Source organism: Callithrix jacchus, chromosome 11 (assembly GCF_049354715.1).
Source record: "Callithrix jacchus isolate 240 chromosome 11, calJac240_pri, whole genome shotgun sequence".
NCBI lineage: Eukaryota > Metazoa > Chordata > Mammalia > Primates > Cebidae > Callithrix > Callithrix jacchus.
The window spans coordinates 105,481,894-105,500,218 of NC_133512.1; the positions used below are offsets into that span (position 1 = coordinate 105,481,894).

Sequence of the window (18,325 nt, forward strand, 5' to 3'; positions counted from 1 at the left end):
CTATATCTAAATGTACAAGGTTATAAATGTCTATTGTTTTCTCAATTTTCCTTGTTAATATTTTCCAGCCACCTTTTGTCATGAGCACATGTAGCTTTTATAGTAGGGAAAATAAAAGCAAATTTTCAAATTTAATATGCAATTAAAACTTCTTCGATAATAGGACTTGAGTATTGTTCACCACAGCACTCTGCTGTATCCAGCAGAGTGCCATGCTCAAGAAACACTGAGGCGCCACCATGAGGTCTGAAAGGTGAGCAGGTGGTACCAGAGAGAAGTCCATGATAAAGGGGAATGAGCAGAGCTCCAGTGAATGGAACAAATGGAATAGCAAGGACCTGCTCGGCTTAACTGGGTTTCTTTTCTTAACATTTTTAACTTGACATAATTTCAGACTTGTGGAAATATTGTAAGGACATTACAAATAACTTCCAGCTACCTTTTATCCAGATTCAACACTTGCTAAAACTTTACTACATTTCTCTTCCCCTCATATATCAAGGAGATTTAGACATGGAGGAAGCACAACTGTGTGTTGAGGTATTTTGCTTTGCAAATTCTCCTTAAAATGTTCCTCTGTGTTAGAACTCCCCTGGCAGGAACTCCTTGTCACCACTAGGGCTAGAGACTCTCTTCCCTTCTTTGCCCCGCCTGCTCCCTTTGCCAAGAACACTGAACAGGAAGAAGGTATTTCTTGGGATTGCTGCCAAGGCAGAGACTGTGAAGAAGGAAGAACACTGCCTGAGCAGAAGGAGCATATTCTCAGGAGACGGGGCCCCTGCCAGCCACACCAAGTATTAGGCCACCAGGAAGACCCCCATTTGCAAGCCAGCCCAGCCTTCCAGAGAAAAAGAGGTGAGTCTGTCTGTCCTGGCTGCACAGACTATTGACTCTTCCCCAAGACCTTCAGGGATGCCTGTCCTGTCTGTAGTTACCAACCTTGGCATTTGAGAGGTTGAGGCTTCTGACAACTTAAGTAAGTATGGTGAAGACTACAAACTAAGGTTCTTGGGAACAGGGGTCATTTCAAGGATAAGGGTTCTCAAAATATAGGAGAGGGTTTATTTGTTGGACAGAATTTAGGAGACCGCAAATAGGGCCAGACTGAGGCCTAGACCAGGGAATGAGTGAAAGAGAGGCAGCATTCCAAGTTCAAAGGCTCCAATCAATACATGGTTCTTTCTGTGTTCTGGGCCCATGATGTGTCACCTCCTGGTACCTATCAATGCCTTGCCTGTCTTCCAAGCCTCCCTTGCTCTGGGTACTCTGAGCGAAAGGCTGGGATATGTCCTGGTGAAAAGCAGCCTTGTTCCTGAATTCTGATCCTGTTATAATCTAATCTTCACAGGCCCCTGCAGCTCCTTCGTCATGAACTGGCACATGATCATCTCTGGGCTGATTGTCATGGTGATTAAAGTTGTTGGAATGACCTTCTTCCTACTTTATTGTGAGTATTTGGGCAACCTCTTGCCCTAACGTCTGTGTTGTCTTGCTCATTGACTCCTCCGTCAGAATGCAAGGTTGAGTGAAAGGTCACATACCCCAGTCTTTCCACCTGAGAGCAACTGACCCAAACTGAGGTCAATTGGCAATGCCTTTCTCACTCCCCAGCACACACACTGGGCCAGGCTCCTTGGTCTACCTTGGAGATATAGAACTTACAACTTTCTGATGGTTAGAACCCCATGCAAAGTTTTTGCTAGTAAAGTATTAGTTAGGTGATCTGAGCTGAAGTACTTAGCAGTGCTTGTTACTGTTGCCAAAATCTAAAAATACATCTCCAGTTCAACCCAATGATAAGGCCATGGTAAGAGATGAATTATAGTGTAACAGGATTTAACTGAGAAAGAAATTTTTGTCTGTGTACATATAAATTAATTCATCCAAATGCCTAGTAAAAGAAGGATTTCACTATCCTACCAAAGGATTTCACTGCAATCAGAAACTAGAATCTTCACCAGCCCCAGAAGCCAGTAGGGAAAACAAATGAGGAAGGAAATGTGAGTAGGAGGCAGTGGTTAGCTAAGAAGTGTCTTCCTCATGATGCAATCTGAAGGTGCAGTTCCTATCAAGTCAGACAGCAGGAAAGAAATATGAATAAGTGAATGTAGTCACAAACCACATTTACACGTCTTCACTGAGTCAGAGAGTTCAGTATTTTCCACTAACAGTCACAGCACCCTGGCAGCCCCTGTGCTGAGGCTTGTTTGCTATATTCATCATGCAGTCACATTTGGGGCTGAGCCAACAGCTGATTTTCTTTGCAGTCCCACAGATTTTTAACAAAAGTGACAATGGTTTCACCACCACCACCACTGGGAGCTATGGAACAGGTAATCTGCACAGTGGTAAATCTCCCCATCCTCCTGCTACTTCCATGCTGAACTATTAGAGACCTTCCACATAGCCTCCTTCCCCAATAAATTCTTTTGGACGAATGTTCCATAAAGATCTTCTAATTAATTCCCTTTCTTTTATATATGAGAAAACCAAGAGCAGACTGAGGGAATGTTCCATAAAGATCTTCTAATTAATTCCCTTTCTTTTATATATGAGAAAACCAAGAGCAGACTGAGGGAAATTCCTGATCATCAGTTTTCCTCCTGGATACGGGGGTAATTTATCTCTAATCATTGTAATAGGATGTGAAAGTGCTTAATAGCCAGTAGCTATGGGAGATTGAGAGACGAGTGGGGCATGGTTCTCCTCTCCCTATTAAACCAGCTTCCTCTTGAAGTCTTACCCAAGAACATCCTCCCTCTCACTTCCTCTTAAGACACCTATTACTACTGAGATCGTTAGGAGAAAGACCATTTCGAAAATATGTATTGAATCCTCTCAGTTATAATCTCAAAGTTGTTTCTGATGAAAACCAGGCTAATACATCTTAGAGTCTGTGAACTGGGTACTGAAATAAAAAGTGAATGCCAATTTGTTTCATTAAGATAAATGTAAGCAATCTGATGTCAGAGTAAAGTTGTCTTCAACCACAATGGACAAATAACCAGCACCCCTGACGCGATGTTTGACCAGTCTCTGAAGCCACTGCCAGCTGCCTGCTCAGACAGCCAGTGTTCCCAGGAAAATGAGGCCCCTATATAGGTTTCTAGAAATGAATGGACCCTTCTCTGCTTTTAGAAAATCTCCATAAAGTTCACCCGCTTCCTTGTCTGCCAAAACCCCCTCAGCCCTGAAATTTTTTTCCAATTAGCCTCACTCCTTAGAGCTAATACAGTGCTGATGAGGAAAGAGTCCCAGAGCTGCCTGGGATTATGAGTTATCATATTGAGTTTGGGACACCAGAAATAGAAAGAACAGCAAAGATGCTATATGGAGCCTTGGGGAGAAGTACTCCAAACAGTTGTTTGGAGAAAACACTGTCAAACGTTTCTATAAGATAAGAATATGAGAGTTTCCCTCTGATACTAAATTCCTCCATTATTTTCCTTTCTCCTGTTCTTTTTCTCAGGATTTGATGCCTATTGCTACATCAAAAAAAAAAGAGAGAGAGAGAGACAGGAAATAGGATTTGGGTGTCGAGCATGACAAGTAATGGTAGTAGTTAGATGGAAGGCGCAAATAAATAAATTTTCTGAAATGTTCTAAATCAGAGTGGCCAAGAGCTTCTTGTCCTCCATAATTCAGAGATAGTCACACAGCCCATACTCTGATGTTTCTGTTTCTGTGTTGTATTCATCATACAGTAACATTCAGGTTTTCTTTTCACTTCAGTCTCACAGATTTTCGGGAGCAGTTCCCCAGGTCCCAACAGCTTCCTTCCCACAGGGAGCTATGGAACAGGTAAAGTGCATGGTTACAACCTACTCTCTATCCCCTAAGTTCTTATGCACTGAATTCTTAGCGACTTCTCCCATTGTCTTTATTCTTATGGAACGTTTTTGCTCAAAGGGACCATAAAGATCTTCCAGTTCATTTTCTTTATATATATTATTTTGGCTTTTATTTTTTAATTTTCTGAGTATATAGTATTTTTTAATTTTCTGAGTATTGCCTCAAGCATTTATCTTTTGTGTTACAAACAAACTAAAGAATTACAAACTCTAATCCCAGCACTTTGGGAGGCCAAGGAGGGTGGATCACGAGGTCAATAAATCGACACCATCCTGGTCAGCATGGTGAAACCCCGTCTCTACTAAAAATACAAAAATTAGCTGGGCATGGTGGCGTGTGCCTGTAATCTCAGCTACTCAGGAAGCTGAGGCAGGAGAATTGCCTGAATCCAGGAGGCGGAGGTTGCGGTGAGCCGAGATCGCGCCATTGCACTCCAGCCTGGGTAACAAGAGCGAAACTCCCTCTCAAATAAAAAAGGAATTACAAACTCTTAGTTATGTTTAAATCTGCAATTACACTATGTGTGGCTATAGCCACTTGTTGTGCCAGCAAATACTAGGTCTTATTTATTCTTTCTATTTTTCAGTACCCATTAACAATCCCCATTTCTCCCCCATACCTCCCCACTGACTACCCTTCCCAGCCTCTGGTAACCGTCCATCTATGCTCTATCTCCATGAGTTTGTTTTAAATTTTAGCTCCTGTAAATAAGTGAAAACATGAAAAGTTTGTCTTTCTCTGCCTGACTTATTTCACGTTTAACATAATAACCTCCAGTTCAATTCATGTTGTTGCAAATGACAGGATCTGATCTTTTTATGGATGAATAGTACTCCATCCTGTATATGTACCACATTTCCTCATCCATTCATCTGTTGATAGACACTTAGGTTATTTCCAAATCTTGGCTATTGTGTACAGTGTTGCAATAAAAACAGGAGTGCAGATATCTCTTCAATATACTGATTTCCTTTCTTTTGAAACTTTACTTAGGAGTAGGATCGCTGGGTCATGTGGTAGCTCTATTTATAGTTGTTTGATGAGCCTCCAAACTCTTCTCCTGTACTAGTTTACATTCCCACCAACCTTGTATGAGGGTTCCCTTTTCTCCAGATCCTCTCCAGCTTTGGTTATTGCCAGCCTTTTGGATAAAAGCCATTTTAACTGGGTTGAATGATACCTCATTGTAGTTTTGATTTGAAATTCTATACTGAGGAATGGTGTTGAGCACCTTTTCATGTTTATATTTGCCATTTGTATGACTTCTTTAGAGAAATGTCTATTTAGATCTTTTGCCCAATTTTTAACTAGATTCTTAGATTTTTTTTCCTATACAGTTGTTTGGGTTCCTTACATATTCTGGTCATTAAGCCCTTGTCAAAAGGGTAGTTTTCAAATATTTTCTTCGATTCTGTGGGTTGTCTCTTCACGTTTTTGATTGTTTCCTTTGCTAAGTAGAAGGAAACTTGATAAACTTTTTAATTTGATATGATCTCATTTATCTATTTCTCCTTTGGTTGCCTGTGCTTGTGGTATACTACTCAAGAAATCTTTGCTCACTTCAGTGTCCTATAGAGTTTCCCCAAAGTTTTCTTGCATTTTCATAACTTGAGATTTTAGACTTATATCTTTAATCCACTTTGATTTGTTTTTTGTGTCTGTCAAGAGATAGGGGGTCTCATTTCATTCTTCTGCATATGAATATCTAGTTTCCCAGCACCATTTATTGAAGACACTGTTCCTTCCTCAATGCATGCTCTTGGCACCTTTGTCAAAAATGAGTTCACTGTAGATGTATGGAATTATTTCTGGGTTCTCCCTTCTGTTCCAGTCTATGTGTCTGTTGTTATGCCAGTACCATGGCATTTTGGTTACTAAAACTCTGTAGCATAATTTGAAGTCAGGTAATGTGACTCCTCCAGTTTTGTTACTTTTGTGCTTAGGATAGCTTTGGACAGTCTGGGTCTTCTATGGCTCCATGTACATTTTAGGATAATTTTTTCTATTTCTGTGAAGAATGTCACTGGGTTTTTGATAAAGATTGCATTAAATCTGCAGATCGCTTTGGGTAGTGTGAACATTTTAACAATATTGATTCTTCCAATTCATGAACATGGAATATTTCTCAAGTTTTTGATGCCCTTGTCAATTTCTTTCACCAGTGTTTTATGGTTTTCATTGGTCAGATCTTTCACTTCTTTGGTTAATTCATAGATATTTTATTGTATTTGTAGCTATTATAAATGGGATTAGTCTCTTAATTGCTTTTCAGAGTGTTCACTGTTGGCATATAGAAATGCTACTAATTTTTGTCTGTTGATTTTGTATCCTGAAACTTTACTGAATTTGTTTATCAGTTCTAATAGCATTTTGGTGGAACCTTTAGGTTTTTACAAACATAAGATCATATCATCTGCAAACAAGGATCATTTGACTTCTTCCTTTCCAACTTGGATGTCTTTTATTTCTTTCTTGTCTGACTGCTCTAGCTAAGCCTTCAAGTACTATGCTGAAAAACAGTGATGAAAGTGGGTGCAGCCTTGCCATGTTCCAGATCTTACCAGAAAAGCTTTCATTTTTCCCCATTCAATATGATGCTAGCTGTGGGTTTGTCATGTATGGCTTTTATTTTGTTGAGGGATGTTCCTTCAATACTCTGTTTTTTGAGAGTTTTTATCATGAAGGGATGTTAACTTTTATCAAATAATTTTTCAGCATTAATTAAAATGATCATATGGTTTTTGTCCTTCATTCTGTTGATATAATGTATTACATTGATTAATTTGCATGTGTTGAACCATTCTTGCATTCCTGGGTTAAATCCCACTCGGTCATGATGAATGATCTTTTTAATATGTTGTTGAATTCAGCTTGCTAGTATTTTGTTGAGGGATTTTGCATCAATATTGATCACTATATTTACCTGTATTTTTCTGTTTTTGATGTGTCTCAATCTGGTTTTGGTATCAGGGTAATGTAGGCTTTATAAAATAAATTTGGAACTATTCCCTTCTCCTGTATTTTTCAGAACAGTTTGAATAGAATCGGTACTAATTCTTCCGTAATATTTTAGCAGTAAAGCCATTGGATCCTGGGCTTTTCTTTATTGGGAGAGTTTTTATCATGGCTTTGATCTCATTATTTGTTACTGATCTGTTCAGGTTTTGGATTTCTTTGTGGTTCAATCTTGGTAGATTGTATATGTCTAGGAATTTGTTCATGTCTTCTATATTTTCCAATTTGTTGGCATATAGTTGCTCAGAGTAGTCACTAATGATCCTCTGAATTTCTGTGCCGTTCATTGAAATGTCTTATTTTTCATCTCTGATTTTATTAATTTGAGGATTCTCTTGTTTTTTTCTTGGTCTGGCTACAGGTTTATTGATTTTGTTTATCTTTTCAAAAAGCCAACTTTTGTTGCATTGATGTTTTGTGTTGTTTTCTTCATTTCAATTTATTTCAGCTTTGATTTTTATTATTTCTTATGTTCTACCAATTTTGACTTTAATTCGTGCTTGCTTTTTAGTTCTTTAAGATTCATCATTGGGTTTTTGTTTGAAGTTTTTCTTTTTTTTTTTTTTTTTGATGTAGACATTTATGGGTATAAACTTCCATCTTAATATCCAATAGGCTCTGGTATGTTGTGTTTTCATTATCATTTGTTTCAAGAAATTTTCCAATTCCCTTCTTAATGTCTTTGTTAACTGACTGGTCATCCATGAGTATATTGTTTAATTTCCATGTATTTATACAGTTTCCAAGTTTTCTCTTGTTACTGATTTCTAGTTTAATTCCATTGCAGTCAGAGAAGATGCTTAATATTATTTCAATTTTTTGAATGTTTTAAGACTTGTTTGGTTACCTAACATATAATCTGTCCTTGAGAATAATCCATATGCTGAGGAAAAGAATGTGTATTCTGTAGCCGATGAATAGAATGTTCTATAAATATCTATTATGTCCATTTGATCTATAGTATAGATGAAGTCCAATGTTAGTTTGTTGATTTTTCCATCTGAAAGGCTAGTCAAATGCTGAAAGCAGAATGTTAAATTCTCCTCTTGCTGAAATGGCCCTTTTATCATTATATAGTGACCTTCTTTGTGTCTTCTTATAGTTTTGTCTATTTGGCCTAATATAAGTATGGCTACTGTTGCTCCTTTTTGGTTTCCACTGGCATGGAATATCTCTTTTTAATCCCTTCATTTTCAGTTTGTGTCTTTATAGGTGAAGTGTGTTCCTTGCAGAAAATACATCATTAGGTCTTGTTTTTTCATCCATTCAGCCACTCTACATAGTTTGATTGGAAAGTTTAATCCATTTACATTCAATATTATTATTAATAAGTAAGCACTTACTTCCGCAAATTTTGTTGTTTTCTTGTTGTTTTTTGGTCTTCTTTTCCCCTTTCTTTCCTTCCTGCCTTCCTTTTAGTGAAAGTGATTTTCTCTGGTGGTATGATTTAATTTCCTGCTTTTTGTACATCTACTGTATGTTTTTTGATTCAAGGTTACTATGAGGCTTGCAAATACTATCTTATAACCCATTACTGTAAGGTATTAACAACTTAACTCTTCTTGCATAAACAAACAAAGCTAGCAAAAAAAAAGAAAGAAAACTCTACACTTTAACTTTTTCTCCCAGTTTTTAACTTTTTGTTGTTTCCATTTATACCTTTGTTTTTACTATGTCTTGAAAAATTGTAGTTATCATTTTTATTGGTTCATCTTTTAGTCTTTCTACTTGACGACTTCACATACCACAGTTACACTGTTATGATACTGTGTTTTTCTATGTACCTACTATAATCAATGAGTTTCATATATTCAGATGATTTCTTATTGCTCATTAATTTCCTTTGCTTTCAGATTAAAGAGCTACTTTAGCATGTCTTATAGGACTGTTGATTAAATCCCTCAGCTTTTATTTTTCTGGAAAAGCCTGTATTTCTCCTTCATGTTTGAAGGATATTTTCTTCAGATATGCTATTCTAGCATAAAGGGTTTTTTCCTTCTGCAACTTAAATATGCCATGCCATTCTCTCCTGGACTGTAAGATTTCCACTGAGGAGTCTGCTGCCAGACATATTGGAGCTTTATTGTACATTATTTGTTTCTTTTCTCTTGCTGCTTTTAGAATCCTTTCATTATCCTTGACCTTTGGGAGTTCGGTTATTAAGTGCCTTAAGGTGGTCTTCTCTGGGTTAAATCTGCTTGGTGTTCTATAACCTTCTTGTACTTGGATATTGATATCCTTCTCTAGGTTTGGGAAGTTCTCTGTTATTATCCCTTCGAATAAACTTTCTACCTCTATCTCTTTCTCTACCTCCTCTTTAAGGCCAGTAACTCTTACACTTGCCCTTTTGAGGCTATTTTTAGATCTCACAGGTGTGTTTTGTTGTTTCTTATTCTTTTTTCTTTTGTTTCTTCTGACTTCTAGGATCCCTCTGATTCTGTTATTAAGATATTCTGATGCATTTCTCAGTATGTGAATTTCATTTTTTAACTCCAGAATTTCTGATTGATCCTTTTTAATTATTTAATCTCTTAGTTTATCTGATAGAATTCTGAATTTCTTCTCTGTGTTATCTTGAATTTCTTTGAGTTTCCTCAACCCAGCTATTTTGAATTTTCTGTACAAAAAGTCATATATTTCTGTTTCTCCAGGATTGGTCCCTGGTGTCTTACTTACCTCAATTAGTGAGGTCATGTTTTCCTGAATGGACTTAATATTTGTGGATGTTCGTTAGTGTCTGTGCATTAAAGAGTAAGGTATTTATTGTAGTCTTCACAGTCTGGGTTTGTTTATACCTGTCCTTCTTGGGAAGAGGCTTTCCAGGTATTCAAAAGGACTTGGGTGTTGTGATCTAAGCTCTATCTGCATGGGGGACATCCCAACCCCAGTAATGCTGTGGTCTTGCAGACTCATAGAGGTACCTACCTTGTTGTTCTTGGATAAGATCTGAAAGAATTATCGGGATTACCAGACAAAGACTCTTGTTCTTTTTCCTTACTTTCTCCCAAACAGAGTCTCTTTCTCTGTGCTGAGCTGTCTAGAGCTGAGAATGTGATGACACAAGCATCCCTGTGGCCACCACCACTGGGACTGCATTGGGTCAGACCTGAAGCCAGCACAGCACTGAGTCTCACCCAAAGCCCACTGTAACCACTACTTGGCTACTACTTATGTTTTATCAAGGTCCTAAGGCTCTATATATAATCAGCACATGGTGAAGCCAGTCATGTCTGTGACCTTCCCTTAGGGAAGTGAGTTCCCCCAGGCCTCAAATAGGTCCAGAAATGCTATCTTAGAACCAGGGACTGGAGTCAAAACCTTATAAATCTACCTGGTGTTCTATCCTTCTGTGGCTGAGCTGAAACTCAAATCATGAAACACAGTTCTTTCCACTCTCCCCCCACTTTCCACAGGCAGAGGAGCTCACCCTGTGACCACCACCACCCCAGGCCTACAGGGTCAGTGCCAGACCACCACTGATTTTTGTTTAAGGCTCAGTGGCCCTTTGGTCAGCTTGTCTGAATGCCTAGAACCCACCCTTTATATCTGTGGGCTCCTATCTGATTCAGGGCAGGTTCAGAAATGCTATCCACAAGTCAAGGCCTGGAATCTTGGACCCCAAGAGCTTTCCTTTACCTCTCTTTGACCAGGCTGATATATAACGTGCAAGACAAAGCCTTCTTTACTTTTCTCTACTCTTTTCTCAAGCAGAAGAATGTGCTGGGTCTCACCTCTGAGACATCTCAGTATCACCCAAGGCCCACAACATACTACCTAGGTATTGCTGCTGGTTATTCAGGGCCTAAGAACTCTTTCCTCAGCAGGTGAGGGATCCTGTCAGGATACTGTCCTTATCTTCAAGACAGAGGATTCCCTTTTGGCCCAGGGTATGTCTAAGTGTGTCTAGAAATATCTTTCAGAAACTAGGCTTTGCAATGGGGACCTCACAACTCTGTCTAGTACCCTATTCTATTGTGGCTGAGCTGGTATCCAAGACAAAGCACTCTTTATTCTTCCCTCCCCTCTCCTCAAGTAGAAAGAAAGGGTCTCTTTCGAAGTTGCAAGTCGTGCTTCTTGGGGTTGGGAGTGCAATGGCACAAGCATTCCCTTGGCCACCATGGATGGTATCTCAATAGGTGCCTCCTAATTCTACCAGCTCAAAGCCCAGCTTAGCACAAGAACTTGCCTAGGAGTTGCAGTCCTTGTGGCCTAGGCTACCTTTCAAGTTTATTTAGGGCCCAAAAGCAACTCAGTTCACAGTGGCAAGGCTTGCCAGAACTCAAGTTTCAACCACTGTCATGCAATCATCTACATGCTCCCTTCATGGTTGGGCATCAGCTGAGTTCAGCCCGTTTTGCCCTCCACAGTGACAGGGTAGCACTGAGTCCAATCTAAAGTCTCAAAATCCCTGCACACTCCCTGTCCCATGCACACAGATTTTACCATGCCAGCTGTCACTGCAGCAAGGATAGAGGAAGGGTGGTGTTGGCAATTCAAGACTGTCTTTCCTACCCTCTGCAGTATCTCCTTCCGCTATAGGAAATTAAACCCAGGTACTGAGTGTTCATTTAATTTTTTGTTCTCATGTACATGTTTGTGCTTTTTTGTGTGTGGATAGTGTTCAAATTTGGTGTTCCTATAGGGGAATGATTAATGGAACCTTCTATTTGGCCATTGTGCTCTGCTCCTCCTTATTGTCCTTTTATATTATTGTTAGGGAACAGGACTAGACTGGGTGGAATTTGTTCCTGGATGGAGAGTAATTTGTACCAATATATTTGTTAAAACAAAACAAAACCATGTATCACTATTTTATGACTTAGTTCCAGGATTTATACCCCAAACCGGTACCCTCATACTCTCCTTTCTTGAACCTCTTCAGTCTGCCCGAAAGAGTGGGAATTTCATCAAGGAAGATGTTTTTTCTTATCCACTTCTGAATCATCTTGGAATGAAAGCAGAGAGTTTTGCGAAAGAAAAGGATCCACATTGGCAATTGTCAACACGCTAGAGAAACTGGTGAGGACACTGGAATGGTACAGTAAAGCCATACACTCTACACACCCTCAGTGAGTGGGTGGTATGGGGTGGAAATTTAGGGGAGTGGGGATGGAATGGAGTAAGGAATGGAGAGGTGGCTGAAAAACTGAAGCTGTTTGTTCTGGAGTGGGGATTAGGAGACTTTTTAGTAGCAGTGAAGCAGCATGTTTTTCAGTTTCATTTAACCACAGAAATCCACACCTGTGGTCTTTTCTATGGGGCACAGCAATGAGCTGGTATCCTGGGGATGGGCCAAGTGCAGCAAATGACCAAATGAGCTGATGTGTGTGAAAGTTGTTTAACAACTAAAAGAATACTTCATAGATGTGAAATGTCAATGTACCATCCCAGTCTGCATAGTAAACAAGGAAGATGTGGATTGACAACATTTGTAATATGAAAACAAATAATCAGGTCATAGGACTGAATTTGCAGTTGATTATCATGATAATAATCATAAGGATGGATTATTATTCACATTTTATAAATGGAAACTAGGGCACAGAAAAGTAATTTGCCCAAGGTCAAACAACAGAATATGGAATTGAATTTAGATCTCACTGACTCCAAACCCCATACTCTAATCAATTATTGACTATAATTTATTTTAGATTATAGATGCCTCTCCTTTGACTGCTAAGCACATAGCCTAAAATAAATTATAGGTTTAATTATAAATTAAAGGTTGCACAGTGCAACCTTTGCGCCTTCCCTCCAGCCTTGTCTCTCAAACCACCTCCCTGCCACCTCTGCACTAGCTACACTGAGCATCCTGTAGTTCCTCAAATGCTCCAGACTGCTTCCTCACCTGCCTGTAGTCCATGCTCTCTCTTCTAGGAAGTCCATACCCTCCCCTACAGTTTGTCTGACAAACTTAGCCTAAAAGTCATCTCAGGTATCACCTCATCAATCATTCTAGAAAAGTTTTAGATCTATGAAGAATGATCACTTCCTCCTTTCTGTCTCTTCCAGATCTAGTATATAATTTCCTAGAACTACACCTGAGATATCTCATTATGCTGGTTAAGTTGGTTGTCTTCCCTCACTAAACCGGTGGGGACCACTGACTTTTTAATAATGGTGATAAAATCTATGTACCTCTTCCCAGAAACATTACATAAGCAAAATATTTTTCATAAAATTCCAGTGGCTTCATAGTTTTCCTGGGAAATTATCAATGGCTTCCAGCATAAGAATTCAGCATTAAGGACTCTTGTTTTAGACGATGGGTCAGAGAACTTTCTTTAAAAAGGGCCAGATTAATATACATTTTAAGCTTTTCATGGCATTGGTCTCTGTCACAACTATTCAACTCTGCTGTTGTAGCTTGAAAGCAGCCATAGACAGTATGTGAACAATGGTCATGGGTGCATTTCAATGAAACATTTACCGAAACAGGATACAGGCTGGATTTGGCCCACTGGCTGTAGTTTGCCAACCCTCTTGATCATAATTTCTTTGAGGTTAAATATACTTGTTTTCATATCCTCAGCGTAGTACAATGCATGGCACATAAGAGACACTCAAAAGATGTTTGGTAAATGAGAAAATTCAGTAATTCATTAAAAAGTAATGAAATAAGCGGGATCCAAAGTGGCTCCCGCCGGAGGTCGTGGCGCTCGCGAAGGTGAGGTCATCAGTTCAAGGCTAACCTGAGCAAACTCATAAGCTCAAACGGATTGGCAAAAAAAAAGTAATGAAATAAGATGTTTCAGAAAAGGAGAAACTAAGGCAATAGCCATGGGGATGGAAAGGATGAGACTTGGATACCCACTGATTATGGGAGGTATGTGACAAGTATAGGAAACACTTCTGGCTGAAATAATTTATAATGTATCAATTAATTACAGAACAAAGATGTCTAGGACTAGTGTCAAATTAGCAAATATTCAACAAGCACTTGCTTATTTCTTCTTGGATGATCTGCTTTAGCAATACACTTTTAAGTCTTGCTGTTTTCCTCTGCTAAGTACTCAAGAAATAGAAACCCATTTTGGTAGCACTTGATTTAGCCTTATTTAGCATACAAAATTTCTGGCAACAAAAACAATCCTATGGATAGAAGCATGACACATTTTTTTAAATGACCCTGTTTTAGATTGCACAGTACCCCTTCCCCTTCATTCTCACAGTGTGGCCCCTGGACAGCAACATCAGTATCACCTGGGTATTTGGTAGAAAAGTAAATTATTGGTTCCCTTGACTGGACCTACTTAACCAGGAGCCTAGCAGTCTGTGTTTTAACAAGACCTCAGGTTTTCCAGATTCCCTGTCAAGCTTGACAACCTCTTTAGGGTTAGTGATGAGTCCCAGCTACAGCTAGTCTCAGAGTTCCCTACCAGCCTCCTTTATTCCCAGGATCAGATAGAATCATGGGCACATTGGCTCAAGAGAGGCATCATTAAAACACTCACTGTTGAAATTCCTTTTTAATTTCTAGAAGTTTCTTCAGGACCTAACTGAGGCTGAGAAGTATTTTATTGGCTTAATGTACCATCGTGAAGACAAAAAGTGGCGTTGGATCAACAACTCTGTGTTCAATGGCAAGTACGTGAACATCCCAGTTTCCTGGGGAATCTTGGTTTGCCTCAAAAGACCAAACCTGTGATTGATGGGTTCACACTGGAATAGCTCAAATGCTGACACTTGACTTTGTTCTGCTCCTCTCCTTTCTTCTAACCCGTCTATTCCCTGAGACACATTTTTATAAACTTTTTATTATGAGAGAGATCAAATTTTCATAAGGAGAGAGAAGAGTATTCATATAGCAAATTATTTTGTTCAAATCCAGATCCAAACAAATCTACATAAGTAGCATTTGTTTTATGTATCTGTAGCTCTCTATAGATGCTAGTTACTACAGCACTGAGCATTTCTGACTGATCAAAAGGGCTTAGTCTGTTGACCTCAAACAGACTGGATATGAGTCTAGACTGGATGCTAGCTATATCCAGGAGACAGGGTCAGGTTTATGGAGGCAACTCAGTTGGTATAGAGATGAGATCTGTTTCTATAATACCTAGCATTTCTCATAGATCAAAAAGAGCTAGTCTTTTAACCCACGGAAATTATATACTAGATTTTATTGCAAAGTACCTACAAGTTTCCCCAGATGTGCCTTCTTTATCTAAAGAGAGGTTATTATAAGGTTTATAATAAGGTTTATTATAAGGTTTATAAGGTTATTTAAGGTTATTATAACTTAAAACTATGAACTTCTGATTCTCAAAGGCTGTCTCCTATGACTTGTTCCATGGAGATAAGCATTGGTGAGAACACCAAAAATTTTCCCAGTGTTTATATGAAAGTAGTGATTCAGACAGAGTCAGGTCAGTCCCCTAGCTTGTAACTGGGCTTCCCGACAGAAGGGATGAAATTAATATTTATTCAGTGTCTGCTAACGCTGGCACTATGCTAAACACTTTGCATATGTTGTCTCCTGAAATATTCCCCATGATGCTACATGAAAAGCTTTTATCACTCCCCATTTCACAGACAGTTGAATTGAGGACAAGAAAGCTTAGAAATGTGTTAAATATCACAAAGCAGGGGCCGGGCGTGGTGGCTCATGCCTGTAATCCCAGCACTTTTGGAGGCCAAGCCAGGTGGATCATGAGGTCAGGAGTTAGAGACCAGCCTAACCAATATGGTGAAACCTGATCTCTACTAAAAATACAAAAAAATTAGCCAGGTGTGGTGGCACATGCCTGTAGTCCTAGCTACTCGGGAGGCTGAGGCAGAAGAATTGCTTGAACCCTGGAGTCGGAGGTTACAATGAGCTGAGATTGCACCACTGCACTCCAGCCTGGGTGACAGAGTGAGACTTCATTTCAAAATATAGATAGATAGATAGATGATAGATATATCACAAAGCTAGTCCAAAACTCATGACCTTTCTGTGAAACCAGAGTCTTTTCAGTCAGACTGAAACAAACTGAGTGACAGAAAAAGAGGTGAGAGAACCAACACACATCTCCACCAAGTTTTTCTGAAGCCACTACGGTCTGGGAAGGGATGCACAACCTCTCTCGTTTTTCTTTCTGTCCTCCCACTGTGAACATACTGTCCTCAATAATACTTTTGGAAGAAGAGTCCACCCATGAGATGCTTCTAACCAAACACCAGAGTGAGTTGATCCAAGACTTTGTCAAGCCATACAAGCTCACGGGAGAGCTGACAGGAAAGGGTCAGTTTAGAGCTGCATTTGGATTAGGAGAGGGATTTGAGCTATAAAGGAGGCTGCCCAAGTAGAGGCGTGCATGGGCCCCATAGTCTGCTGCCCTTCCAGACAAAACTGCAAGACTCTTACTCTGGAATCAGGAAGAGGCTGGGCTAAAAAGATGGGCCATCATCATCCTTTATTTTTTTTTTTTTCCTCATTTAGTGTTACCAATCAGAATCAGAATTTCAACTGTGTGACCATTGGGCTCACGAAGACACTTGATGCTGCATCATGTGACATCAGCTACCGCAGGATCTGTGAGAAGAATGCCAGATGATCACAGTTCCCTGTGACAAGAACCATACTTGCAACTCTTTCTGAATCCATGCAGGTCATCTGGCCAAAGATTCTTTTACCTATCTGTCTACCAGTAGCAGTCCTTGCCTGTTTAGGAAACCAAGCTTCTTTCTTCTGCACCGGGGGACTGGATGCTAGCCATCTCCAGGAGACAGGATCAGTTTTATGGCAAGAACTCAGTTGGTATAGAGACGAGGTCTGCTTCTGTAGCACTGAGCATTTCTGACTGATCAAAAGAGCCTACTCTACTGGCAGAGTTTGTTTTATTTTAGTCTCAGAGTACGTACCATACTACCAGGGAGCAACTGTAGACTGAGGAATTGTAAACATTATTTAATGAGTAGCATGGTAGAAGAGGGATAAACGTAGCCCCTGTGACCTCATCTCTGTTCTCAACAGAACCCCATTCACATGCCCCTTTCAACTCCACAAGCTGGGGTAGCAGCTCTCCTCAGTCTGAACTAAGGTTGTGCCTTGGGGAGGGCTCCTAGTGCTGAGCTTGGAGCACAGACAGCAGCACCATTTATGGGAATGGAGAGAGGTCTGGGCAGGATAGGAACCTTCTTGGGGACCCCTTTGAAGAAATCTAGACAGCCAAGGAAACCAAACACACTAGATTTCTTTTCTTCAGCAAAGCCCTGAAGAGACATTCAAGCTAAAAATTCCCTTGTCATATTTCTGAAATCCCATCATAACATATGTAATTCCTTTGCAACCAAATTTTAGGTAAGCAGACATCATTTGCTCTGAAGGTTTTGAGTACCTGGCTATATTTGTTGAGTATGTTTTAAGAATTTTGGATAGACTTTTGGACACTAATAATCACAATACATTTGTCCCTTCTGTTATAGAGAGCCTGACACCAGGCACAGCCTACTGACCCCAAGGAGCCTGGCACTGGTTGGCATCACATTGATCTAGAACTGGTCCAGCTGACAAAGCAGTAGAAAAAGAGGAGGGCTGCTCAGGAAAGCATTGGCTGGGGGCAAGGAGGAAGCATATAGTAGAAAAGGAACATCAGGGTCAAGTAGAAATCACCTGAGACAAGAAATGAGTTCATTTGGCAACACGGAAAGAAAGGCAAGAAAGAGGAAGAAAAGTATTGTAGTACCCTGGCTGTCCTCTACACTCACAAGACATCAGCTACATACCCTGCTTGGTGCATGAGAAAGAGAAAAGAGATGTCTTGTGTATTCTGAGTAACAATAATTAAACCATAAGGAAGACCATGTATAAAACTAAAGAAAATAATAGTCACCGAAATATACTGCTTACCATTTTGTCTCTAATAACAATGAACCACAGTAATTATTGTACATATCATTCTATGCATACCAAACTAAATTGTTGTAAATTATGTTTTTTATTACAACACTAAGTTCTCTTTCTGCATTCTTAGGTTTCATCATTTTTGGCTCCTTAGCATGGCCACTTACAATTTTTTTTTTTTAATTTTTTATTGGATTATAGGTTTTGGGGTACATGAGCAGAGCATGCAAGACAGTTGCGTAGGTACACACATGGCAGTGTGCTTTGCTTTTCTTCTCCCCTTCACCCACATTTGGCATTTCTCCCCAGGCTATCCCTCCCCACCTCCACCTCCCACTGGCCCTCCCCTTTTCCCCCCAATAGACCCCAGTGTTTAGTACTCCCCTTTCTGTGTCCATGTGTTCTCATTTTTCATCACCCACCTATGAGTGAGAATATGCGGTGTTTCATTTTCTGTTCTTGTGTCAGTTTGCTGAGGATGATGTTTTCCAGATTCATCCATGTCCCTACAAACTACACGAACTCATCATTTCTGATTGCGGCATAATATTCCATGGTGTATATGTGCCACATTTTTCCAATCCAGTCTATTATCAATGGGCATTTGGGTTGATTCCAGGTCTTTGCTAT

General features: G+C 39.7%; 1 protein-coding gene across 1 annotated transcript; it reads left to right on the forward strand.

Annotated features, from left to right (window-relative positions):
- Window positions 1-720: 720 nt before the first annotated feature.
- CLEC5A (C-type lectin domain containing 5A) lies at window positions 721-17,818 on the forward strand. Its single transcript, XM_017975569.4, has 6 exons — window positions 721-855; window positions 1,349-1,447; window positions 3,733-3,801; window positions 11,750-11,886; window positions 14,348-14,454; window positions 16,292-17,818. The coding sequence occupies exons 2-6, from the start codon at window positions 1,369-1,371 to the stop codon at window positions 16,404-16,406; spliced, it is 507 nt and encodes a 168-aa protein (XP_017831058.3). The 5' UTR covers window positions 721-855; window positions 1,349-1,368; the 3' UTR covers window positions 16,407-17,818.
- The last annotated feature ends 507 nt before the right edge of the window (window positions 17,819-18,325 follow it).

Bases quoted from the DNA above. Each gene is read 5' to 3' on its own strand.
- CLEC5A (XM_017975569.4), top strand. From the start codon at position 1,369: ATGAACTGGCACATGATCATCTCTGGGCTGATTGTCATGGTGATTAAA. The intron at 3,802-11,749 runs GTAAAGTGCATG...GAACCTCTTCAG, and splicing joins CACAGGGAGCTATGGAACAG to TCTGCCCGAAAGAGTGGGAA. The intron at 14,455-16,291 runs GTACGTGAACAT...TTCCTCATTTAG, and splicing joins AACTCTGTGTTCAATGGCAA to TGTTACCAATCAGAATCAGA.